This window comes from Tachyglossus aculeatus, chromosome 4, assembly GCF_015852505.1.
Source record: "Tachyglossus aculeatus isolate mTacAcu1 chromosome 4, mTacAcu1.pri, whole genome shotgun sequence".
Lineage (NCBI taxonomy): Eukaryota > Metazoa > Chordata > Mammalia > Monotremata > Tachyglossidae > Tachyglossus > Tachyglossus aculeatus.
Window position 1 is genome coordinate 88,803,406 of NC_052069.1, and position 11,385 is coordinate 88,814,790.

Below are 11,385 nucleotides of genomic sequence, written 5' to 3' on the forward strand. Positions count from 1 at the left end.
AAGGGAATGGGAGAAGAAGAGAGGATTTAATCAGGGAGGGCTTCTTGGAGGAAATGTGCAGAGTGAGGAGCAGAAATCCAAGAAATCCAGAAATCCTTCGCCCCCTCCAACTTCCCCCTGGTTCGACTGGCAGTCACCCAAGCCCGCTGGACGGAGGAGGGCTGAGGTCCAGGCTGGGGGACCCTCCAGGGGCTCGAGGGAAAGGGGAGACGATACGCAGAAGGGCAGGGTGTGGGCATTTGAAGGCAATCAATCAGTGGAATTTATTGAGCGCTTACTGTGTGCAGAACACTTGGACTGAGCACTTGGGAGAATACAACGCAAAAGAGTTGGTAGACATGATCCTTGCCCACCAGAATACTGCAACATATAAGGGAGAGACAGACAATCAAATAAATTAATAACAACAACTGTGGTATTCGTTAAGCGCTTACTCTAAGCCGAGGACTGTACTAAGCGCTTGGCCCTGCTGAGAGCTCACCTCCTCAATAAATACGATTGATTGATTGATTGATTCACTTCTCTCGTCCTCAGTTCCCTCATCTGTAACATGGTCTTCCCAGACTGAGCCCCTTCCCTCCTCTCCCCCTCGTCCCCCTCTCCATCCCCCCATCTTACCCCCTTCCCTTCCCCACAGCACCTGTATATATGGATATATGTTTGTACATATTTATTACTCTATTTATTTATTTATTTTACTTGTACATATCTATTCTATTTTATTTTGTTAGTATGTTTGGTTTTGTTCTGTCTCCCCCTTTTAGACTGTGAGCCCACTGTTGGGTAGGGACTGTCTCTATATGTTGCCAATTTGTCCTTCCCAAGCGCTTAGTCCAGTGCTCTGCACACAGTAAGCGCTCAATAAATACGATTGATGATGATGATGACAGATACGAGATAACTGAGTCCCGCACAGATCTCACAGACTAAGTAGGAGGGAGAAGAGAAATGGGAATCCCCATTTTGCAGATGAGGCCCAGAGGAGTGAACTGACTTGCCCAAGGTCACGCAGATAAGGGAAATCGAGACCACTTGTACTTCCCAAGCGCTTAGTACAGTGCTCTGCACACAGTAAGCGCTCAATAAATACGATTGATTGATTGATTGATTGATTGATTGATTGAGACGTACTAAAGGGCTGAGGGGGTCGGGTACATATCGAGGGCTTAAGGCAGGCAGATTCAAGGACACAGACGACACAGAAGGGAGGGCGAATGGGGGAAAGGAGGCTTAGTCAGGGAAGGAGAAGTTATAACATAATATAATATAATTATTATATATAATATAATATATAATAATATAAGAGCTTTGAAGATGGGAGGCGGTAGTCTGTTGGATATGAAAGGGCGAGGGAGCTTCAGGCCAGATGGAGGAAGTGGGTTGAATTATAATATAACATAATATAATTATTATATATAATATAATATAATATATAATAATATAAGAGCTTTGAAGATGGGAGGCGGTAGTCTGTTGGATATGAAAGGGCGAGGGAGCTTCAGGCCAGATGGAGGAAGTGGGTTGAAGCAAACGAAAAGCGGGAAGGCCTCCAGAAGTCAACACGATTCAGTTTGTCTCTTAGGAGGATGAGCTTCCTTAGGACTTAACCGGTCGTATTTACTGAGCGCTTACCGTGAGCAGAGCACTTGAGCCTCAGTTACCTCAGCTGTAAAATGGGGATTAAGACTGTGAGCCCCCCGTGGGACAACCTGATCACCTTGTAACCTCCGCAGCGCTTAGAACAGTTCATTTGCACACAGTAAGTGCTTCATAAATGCTATCATTGTAATTATTATTATTATTTAGAGAAGCAGCACGGCTCAGTGGAAAGAGCCCAGGCTTTGGAGTCAGAGGTCATGGGTTCAAATCCCGGCTCTGCCAATTGTCAGCTGTGTGACTTTGGGCAAGTCACTTCACTTCTCTGGGCCTCAGTTACCTCATCTGTAAAATGGGGATTAAGACTGGGAGCCCCCCGTGGGGCAACCTGATCACCTTGTAACCTCCCCAGCGCTTAGAACGGTGCTTTGCACATAGTAAGCGCTTAATAAATGCCATTATCATCATCACTGTACCAAGCGCTTGGGAGAGTACAGCAGAGCTGGTAGACACTCAAAAGACCAGCTTCGAGATTGAGGGAAATGAAAACAAGAAATTTTCTTAAACTTACTCTTTCATCAATAATTCTCATAAGCCACCTTTTAGTCAGGTTATGCCTCTTGACCGCCTGGAAAAGAAAAGAACTGGTAAGACCCGACACATAGAAGTAAAAATGATTTCAGACATTCTGCAGTTTGAATTCACAGGAGTCAAGCACTACCACCACCACACTACCACCAAACAAAACTACTCATTAAAGAACAGCATCTGTAATCGTTCATAACTGGATGGACAGCACACCTAGAATTTACAAAAGGACACATATTAGGGAAGGAGAAGAAAGTCACCAGAAAAAGACTTCACACCGTGTCATCATCAGTATCAGTAGAGGTGAACGATCCCTGATCGGGGGGACCCCAGAAAATATTTATGTAATTGAGCACATAAGTATCTTTGGGGCCCCTTCCCCGTCACGGATTATTCACCTCTACTCAGAGAATAATTTCTACTATAGAAGCAGCAATATGGCAGAGAATGGGCCTGGGAGTTGGAAGGATCTGGGTTCTAATCCTGGCTCTGCCCCTTGTCTGCTGTGTGAATGAATGAATGAATAATAATGGCATTTATTAAGTGCTGACTATGTGCAAAGCACTCCTTCCTCTCCCCCTCCCCCCGCCTTACCTCCTTCCCCTCCCCACAGCACCTGTTTATATGTATATATGTTTGTACATATTTACTACTCTATTTATAATAACAATAATAATAATAATGATGATGGCATTTATTAAGTGCTTACTATGTGCAGTGCACTGTTCTAAGCACTGAATGTTGTACATATTTATTCTATTTATTTTGTTAATATGTTTTGTTTTGTTGTCTGTCTCCCCCCTTCTAAACTGTGAGCCCACTGTTGGGTAGGGACCGTCTCTCTATGTTGCCAACTTGTCCCTCCCAAGCGCTTAGTACAGTGCTCTGCACACAGTAAGCACTCAATAAATGATTGAATGAATGAATGAATAATAATGGCATTTATTAAGCACTTACTATGTGCAAAGCACTCCTTCCTCTCCCCCTCCCCATCCCCCCGCCTAATCTCCTTCCCCTCCTCACACCACCATGTATATATGTATATATGTTTGTGCATATTTATTACTCTGTTTATTTTACTTGTGCATATTTATTCTATTTATTTTATTTTGTTAATATGTTTTGTTTGGTTGTCTGTCTCCCCCTTCTAGACTGTGAGCCCGCTGTTGGGTAGGGACCGTCTCTAGATTCATTCATTCAGTCGTATTTATTGAGCGCTTACTGTGTGCAGAGCGCTTGGGAAGTCCAAGTTGGCAGCATATAGAGACGGTCCCTACCCAACAGTGGGCTCACAGTCTAGATGCTGCCAACTTGTACTTCCCAAGCGCTTAGTACAGTGCTCTGCACACAGTAAGAGCTCAATAAATACAACCGAATGAATGACCTTGAGCGAGTCACTTCACTTCCTCCGTGCCTCAGTTCTATTATCTGCAAAATGGGGATCCAATACCTGTTCACCTCATTTCTACTTACACTGCAAGCCCCTTGCGGGCTCGTATCTACCACCGCACTTAGACGGTGCTTGGCACATAGTAAGCGCTTAACAAATGCCACCACCATCATCATCCCCGTAAGTCTTTTTTGGACAGAGGTGGACAAGATGGTGGCCCCACTGCCTTAGCGTTAGCAGTAGCGGTTCACTTATCTGAAGAGCTCTGAAGGACACACGGCAGGAGGCTGTCTAATCAGTCAGTCGATCGGATTTATTGAGCACTTACTGTGTGCAGAACACTGTACTGAGCGCTTGGGAGAGTACGATATAAGAATAAACAGACCACAGTCCCTGCCCACAGTGAGCTTACAATCTAAAAGGGGTGTCTCACCTGGGAAGCTCAGGAGCAGGAGGGACAGCTCCACTCCCAGGACTCTATTTATTATTATTATTATTATTACTCTATTTATTTATTTTATTTGTACATATCTATTCTATTTATTTTATTTTGCTAGCATGTTTGGTTTTGTTCTCTGTCTCCCCCTTTTAGACTGTGAGACCACTGTTGGGTAGGGACTGTCTCTAGATGTTGCCAATTTGTACTTCCCAAGCGCTCAGTACAGTGCTCTGCACATAGTAAGCGCTCAATAAATACGATTGATGATGATGACGATGACCCCCTACAGAGGCCGGGAGCACGCCCACACTGGTAGAGACCAAACAGAACTCCCTACTAGCAGCAGAGACAGTAATAATGATAATTGTGGCATTTGTAAAGCGTGGACTATGTACCGGGCACTGTACTAAGGGCTGGGGTGGATAGAAGCAAATTGGGATGGACACAGTCCCTGTCTCATGGGGGTCCTCACAGTCTCAATCCCTGTTTCAGGCCCAGAGAAGTGAAGTGACTTCATTCATTCATTCATTCATGCATTCAATCGTATTTATTGAGCGCCTACTTGCCCAAAGTCACAGAGCCAGGAACCCAAGTCTTTCTGACGCCCAGGCCTGTGCTCTTTCCACAAGGCCACTCCGCCGAGTTCGGAAGTGCGCTGCGCCGACCTAAACTCTTGGAAAAGTACAGCAGGTTCCCAAAGCCACAGGTGGCCACCCCACGAGGGCAATGGTGGCCACCACCCCAACTATAGTTTGGTCTGGACCCCCAGACTTGCTCATCCCCAGCTTCTGGGCATTTCCAACAGGGGCGAAGATCCAAGATGCCCACTTATTTGGCCTATTTGCTCTTTCGGGCCTGCCCCCTCCAAGATTTCAATTATTGGACAGGAGGAGGGGCTCCAGATAATATCCCTCCCTTCCCCACAGCACCTGTATATATGTATATATGTTTGTACATATTTTTATACTCTATTTATTTAATTTATTTGTACATATCTATTCTATTTATTTTCTTTTGTTAGTATGTTTGGTTTTGTTCTCTGTCTCCCCCCTTTTAGACTGTGAGCCCACTGTCGGGTCGGGACTGTCTCTAGATGTTGCCAATTTGTACTTCCCAAGCGCTTAGTACAGTGCTCTGCACATAGTAAGCGCTCAATAAATACGATTGATGATGATGATGATGATCAATCAATCAATCGTATTTATTGAGCGCTTACTGTGTGCAGAGCACTGTACTAAGCACTTGGGAAGCACAAGTTGGCAACATATACCATCCATTTCTTTAAGCTGCTCTGCACTGGGCAGACAGATGGACAAACGTAGGTGGACAGGGCTAGAAGAGACAAACAACAGATGTAACGAAAAAGTGCCTTTCCGTGTGCACAATGTGGCAAGGACTGTGTGTCCCACATTAGTTTGTTAGACGGCCACACACAAACTCTCTCTCTCTCTCTCACACATAAGTGAACTTAGCTGTCAGTGCTGTCGTCCTCAAACACCAGTATACAATGGGCTACGCGAAGCCACTTAATTTCTTGTTTTGGAAAAGGCTTCCCAGCCTTTCAGGAAAGAAAAATTCCACCCGGTTTGTCCTACTTAAATCCACTCCCGGGCCTCGCTACGCTACTGGAAACAGTTTCTAACGCGGGGACGTTACAATGGGATCGCCACGACGGGCCCGCTGCAGGTTGAAGAGCCGGTGTGGTTTGGGGCTGTGCTGGGCCACTGAACAGGCGGAGATAAAGAGCTAATCTGAGACTTCCAGCTTCTCCCATCCACTTTCTCTCCCTGGCCCTGCAGTCAGGGATAATAATAATAATAATGGCATTTATTAAACGCTTACTATGTGCAAAGCACTGTTCTAAGCACTGGGGAGGTTACAGGGTGATCAGGTTGTCCCACGGGGGGCTCACAGTCTTCATCCCCATTTTACAGACGAAGTAACTGAGGCACGGAGAAGTTGAGTCACACAGCTGACAATTGGCAGAGCCGGGATTTGAACCCATGACCTCTGACTCCATAGCCCGGGCTCTTTCCACTGAGCCACGCTGCTTCTCTGGCCTTAGTCTTGACATGCCCTGGCCGATCACGAGACCTAAGGAGAGGTGTCCTAGTGCCAAGCCCTTTTTTTTTTCCTATTACAAGGAGGGTGTTGAGTTTTTCTTTAATGGTAATTGTTAAGCACTTACTGTGTGCCAGGCACTCTACTGTGCGCTGGATGAATACAAGCCAATTGGGTTGGACACAGTCACTGTCCCATGGGAGGGCTCACAGCCTTAATCCCCTTTTACAGAAGAGGTAACTGAGGCACAGAGAAGTGAAGTGACTCGTCACAGAGCAGACAGGTGGTAGTGCTGGGATTAGAACCCAGGTCCTTCTGACTCCAAGGTCTGTGCTCTATTCACTGGGCCACACTGCTTCTCCTTATCCTGTGGAATGGTCTCTAATTTCACTGGTATAGCTAAGCTACGAATGGCAGTGAATTAAATGAATTAACGGTTTTGTGCAAAAATGATCCAGGCAGGAGAGTGAAGTATGGACTGGAGTGGGGAGAGCTAGGACACAGGGAGGTCAACGAGGAGGCAGAAGCAGTAGTCAATAATAATAACAATCGTATATGTTAAGCGCTTACTATGTGTCAGGCACTGTACTAAGCCCTGGGGTGAATACAAGTAAATCGGGCCGGACCAGTCCCTGTCCCATGGCGGGCTCACAGTCTCAATCCCCATTTTACAGATGAGGGAACTAAGGCACAGAGAAGTAAAGTGACGTGCTTAGATCACCGTAGTAACAGCTTGGATGAAGAAGATTTTAGCGATGTTGTACAGGTCAAACTGACGGGATGTAGTGATAGATGATAGAATAGGAGGGCTGAATGAAAGAGGTGAGTCAAGGAAAATGCCAAGGTAACGGGCTTGTGAGACAGAAAGAATGGTGGGGCCGTCAACAATGATGGGAAAGTCAAGGGGAGGACAGAGTTTGGGAGGGAAGAAAAGAAGTTGTTTTGGATATCTTCATCAATGGTATTTATTGAGCACTAACTGTATGCCAAGCACTGTACTGAGCGCTTGGGAGACTACAGTAAAACAGAGTTGGTCAACACGTTCCCCACCCGCTAGTTTATAGTCTAGAGACTTGTTAAGATTGAGGTGTCAGTGAGACATCTAAGTAGAGGTGTCCTGAAGGCAGAAGGAAATCCGCCAAGAAGGATCAGGCTTGGAAATACAGATTTGGGAATCATCCTCAAGGAGGCGAAAACTGAAGCCATGGGAGCAAATGAGTTCTCCACGTGGGTGCGGACAGAGAACAGAGGAACTCCCGGATTTCGGGGGAGGGAAGCAGAGAAGGAACCCACAAAGATACTAAAAAGGAGCAGCCGGAGAAATTGGAGGTGAAACAGCAGAGGACAGCATCAGTGAACCACAGCTGGATAATATGTATTTGTACGTATTTATTACTCTATTTATTTATTTTATTCATACATATTTATTCTATTTATTTTATTTTGTTAATATGTTTTGTTTTGTTGTCCGTCTCCCCCTTCTACACTGTGAGCCCACTGTTGGGTAGGGACCGTCTCTATATGTTGCCAACTTGTACTTCCCAAGCGCTTAGTACAGTGCTCTGCACAGAGTAAGCGCTCAGTAAATATGATTGAATGAATGAATGTCCAGGAGAAGGGGGTGGTCCACAGTGTTGAAGGCAGCTGAGAGTCTGAGAAGGATTAGGATGGAGTACAGACCGTTGGATTTGGCAAGAAGACGATCAGCGGTGACCTTTAAGTGGGCAGTTTCTTTGAATCAATCAATCAATCGTATTTATTGAGCGCTTACTGTGTGCAGAGCACTGTACTAAGCGCTTGGGAAGCACAAGTTGGCAACATATAGAGACGGTCCCTACCCAACAGTGGGCTCACAGTCTAGAAAGGGGCCAAAAGGGCCAAAGTCAGACTGGAGAGGGTGGTGAAGGAGAGAATTGGTGGAGAGGAAGTGGAGGTAGCAGGCGTAGACAACTCGCTCACAGAGTTTGGAGAGGAATGGTAGGAGCGAGATGGAGCGATAACTAAAGTTCCTCAGCATGACAATGGCATATCCGGGTGATAGTAGATACCTCAAAGTTGAAGTTTTGGGACTCAGAAACCAGACAGGCTGGGGGCCATCAAAATGGGACCTATAGTTTGGCAGTGACCCTGCAGGTCACGTAGACTCTCCTCACAATACCTCAATTGTCATTTATCTGGATCATCCTCACTCCCTACTGTTCCAGCTCTTCAAGACTGTCCCACATCACTCAACCAATGATGGTACTGAGAGCTCACCTCCTCCCGGAGGCCTTCCCAGACTGAGCCCCCTTTTTCCTCTCCTCCTCCCCATCCCCACTGCCCTACCTCCTTCCCCTCCCCACAGCACTTGTATATATTTGTACAGATTTATTATTCTATTTATTTTACTTGTACCTATTTACTACTCTATTTATTTTGTTAATGATGTGCATATAGCTTTACTTCTATTTGTTCTGACGATTTTGACACCTATCTACGTGTTTTGTTTTGTTGTCTGTCTCCCCATTCTAGACTGTGAGCCCGTTGTGAGATACCGCCTCTACATGTTGCCAACTTGTACTTCCCAAGCGCTTAGTACAGTGCTCTGCACACAGTAAGCGCTCAATAAATACATCTGAATGAATGAATGAACCAATGGTTCTCTTGTGGAAGTGTCAACTACTGGACATCAGGGACACTTGCTTTATTATAAGAAATGCTTTTTTAGGATATTTTGTTAAGCGCTAACTTTGTGCCAGGCACTGGGGTAGATAAAAGATTATCGGTTTGAACAGTCCCTGTCCCTCATGGGGCTCAGATTCCCCATTTTACAGGTGAGGAAGCTAAGGCACAGAGAAGTGGCTTACCCAAGGTCACACAGCAGACAAGTGGCAGAGCTGGGATTAGAAGCCAGGTCCATGCTCTATCCATTAGGCCACACTGCTTCTCGTCATTTAAGTTGGGAGCTTTTTAAAAATAATCATTTACAGTAATAATAGCGGGGTGGGGGGCGGGGAGAAGAGAAGGATCATCTAGGTTATCATGGAGTAACGTTTTAAGAAGCACACCAGAAGTGGACCTATGTTTGAACTGATTTTTAGCTGGTAGCAGGCCTGGAGACCTGTTCTCTGACTGCTATATACATCTCCATATTTGGAGGACACAACTAACAAACAAAATAGTTTCCCAATACCCTATTATCAGGGGAGAGAATTTGAGGAGAGGGTCAAAGCAAAAGAGAACAGATTTTTTTTTCTTTTTACCTTCCAGAGTTCAATGGCCACTGGCTGATGAGGTGGGTTATCACGATATATATCTTCCACCACTTTCCTCCAAAACTGCATCCGCATCAGGCCGATCGTCTTCTCAGAGACGGCGTCTTTAACCTGAGGATCACGCTAAAAACTTTTACAAACGTTCTCTTCCTCGACATGAAACAGGCACTTGCAAGGCACAGTTGCGATCGGACGATTCAGTAAAAAATGAGCTTTGTTTGCTAGGCTGTTTCCGATTTCTTATCAAATCGCGTAACCGATAGCGGCTTCTCGGTTCCAGACGTTTGGAGAAAAACTGCTTATTTTGATACCGAAAGAGCACCAAAGATTAGAGCTCAGAAAAGATTGAACGGTGAAAGAAAACATGCCTACTCCAGATCAAGTCTATTCTTAGAAGGTACTTTTTCCAGTCTTTCTACCTAACTGAAAAATCTTCCCTATCCTTACCCCGGCAATAAACTATAAATCGTGCCTTGCCATGATAGTTCTTTTTACCCTCTGAAACTCAAAAAATACTTGCTGACTGACAGGCAGTTCTATCCTGGTCATTATCGATTCAATACCGTACGATTTAAGCATTAACTCGAGGCATAGTGAATAGAGCCAGAAGGTCATGGGTTCTAATCCCGGCTCTGCCGCTAGTCTGCTGTGTGACGCCGGGCAAGTCACTTCACTCTTCTGTGCCTCAGTGACCTCTCCTGTAAAGTGGGGATTATGACTGTGAGCCCCATATGGGACAGAGACTGTATCCAACCCCATTTGCTTGTATCCACCCCGGCACTTAGTATAGTGCTTGGCCCGTTATAAGCACTTATCACTACCATTAAAAAAGTGGGCACTGTAACTGCATTACTGAATACAGCGCAATTAATCCCTGAAAAAAGGAAGTGCAACGTTTCCCACGCTGACATTTTTGGAAGGCGGTTCATTAGTTAAAGCTGCAAAACAGGCAGTGGAATCTATAGCTTTGGTCTTGATTAAAAAAAAAGAAAAGATGTTGGCTATCAGCTGGTCCTAATTTCCTTAATAATTTTGGTTTGTGGAAGTTAAAACAGAACACTCACACATCACCGCTTTGCCATTCAGTATCTGACGGATTTTAATACCTGCCTGGGCCAGTTCCACGTTGAAGGCTCTCAGCGCAAAAGCTGAGCTGCGGTATTCAGAAGGCAGCAGCAAGGAGCACAAGTAACCTTCATAGTCGCGTTTCCTAGAAACCGTAAAGAGAAAGACGGGGTTTTAATTCCCTGCCTAAACCACATAAAAACCCGCAGAAATGTGAGTGCATCAAATACGGACCCCGAATTTCAAGACATCAGGATACAGGCGAAAAACGATATTCAGGAATGTGAGTGCATCAAATACCGACCCCTAATTTCAAGACACGAGAATACGGGCGGAAAACGGTATTTATTCAATCAATCAATTGTATTTATTGAGTGCTTACTAGGCACAGAGCATTGTCTGAAGCACTTGGAAGAGTACAACAGAAATAGCAGCCATATTTCCTGTCCATAGCCAGCTGACAGTCTAGAGGGGGAGACAGACATTAATATGAATAAATAAGTAATTTACAATGTCGAATTTAAAGATAGGAGCATAACTACTATGGGGTGGGGCGAATATCAAATGTCAAAAGGTCACAGACTGAAGCGCAGAGACGATGCAGAGGGGAGAGTGACCCACGGAAGAGAGGGGGCTTAATCAGCTTTGTTGAGCCCTTAATGCGTACAAAGCTCTGTCCTAAACACTTGGGAGAGTATAGTACAACAGAACTGGTAGACGTGTTCCCTGCCCACAATGAGCTTGCAATCTAGAAGGGTAGACAAGCATTAGTACAGTGCTCTGCACACAGTAAGCGCTCAATAAATACGATTGATGATGATGATGATTAATATAAAGTCTATATGTTACCTCCAGAAGATATTTTCCTCCATCTCTAAAGGGCCAGACCTATACAATTTCATGCCAGTATTACTGTACAGACACAAAGGACGATTGAAGGAATAATAATAATAACAATAACGGTATTTGTTAAGCACTTTCTATGTGCCAAG

General features: G+C 45.0%; 1 protein-coding gene across 2 annotated transcripts in view; it reads right to left on the reverse strand.

Annotated features, from left to right (window-relative positions):
• The window catches only part of NDUFAF6 (NADH:ubiquinone oxidoreductase complex assembly factor 6), a 31,431-nt gene extending 20,897 nt beyond the window's left edge, over positions 1-10,534 (reverse strand). Inside the window, exons 1-3 of one of the 2 annotated variants that reach the window (XM_038745296.1) lie at positions 10,439-10,534; positions 9,317-9,439; positions 2,168-2,224 (exon numbers count right to left, since the gene is read on the reverse strand). In XM_038745296.1, coding sequence (XP_038601224.1) covers positions 2,168-2,224; positions 9,317-9,403 — 144 coding nt within the window. In that variant the 5' untranslated portion in view covers positions 9,404-9,439; positions 10,439-10,534. Of the gene's footprint in view, positions 1-2,167; positions 2,225-9,316; positions 9,440-10,434 lie in introns of both variants that reach the window. The other variant, XM_038745295.1, reaches the window with a different exon arrangement.
• Positions 10,535-11,385: the final 851 nt, after the last annotated feature.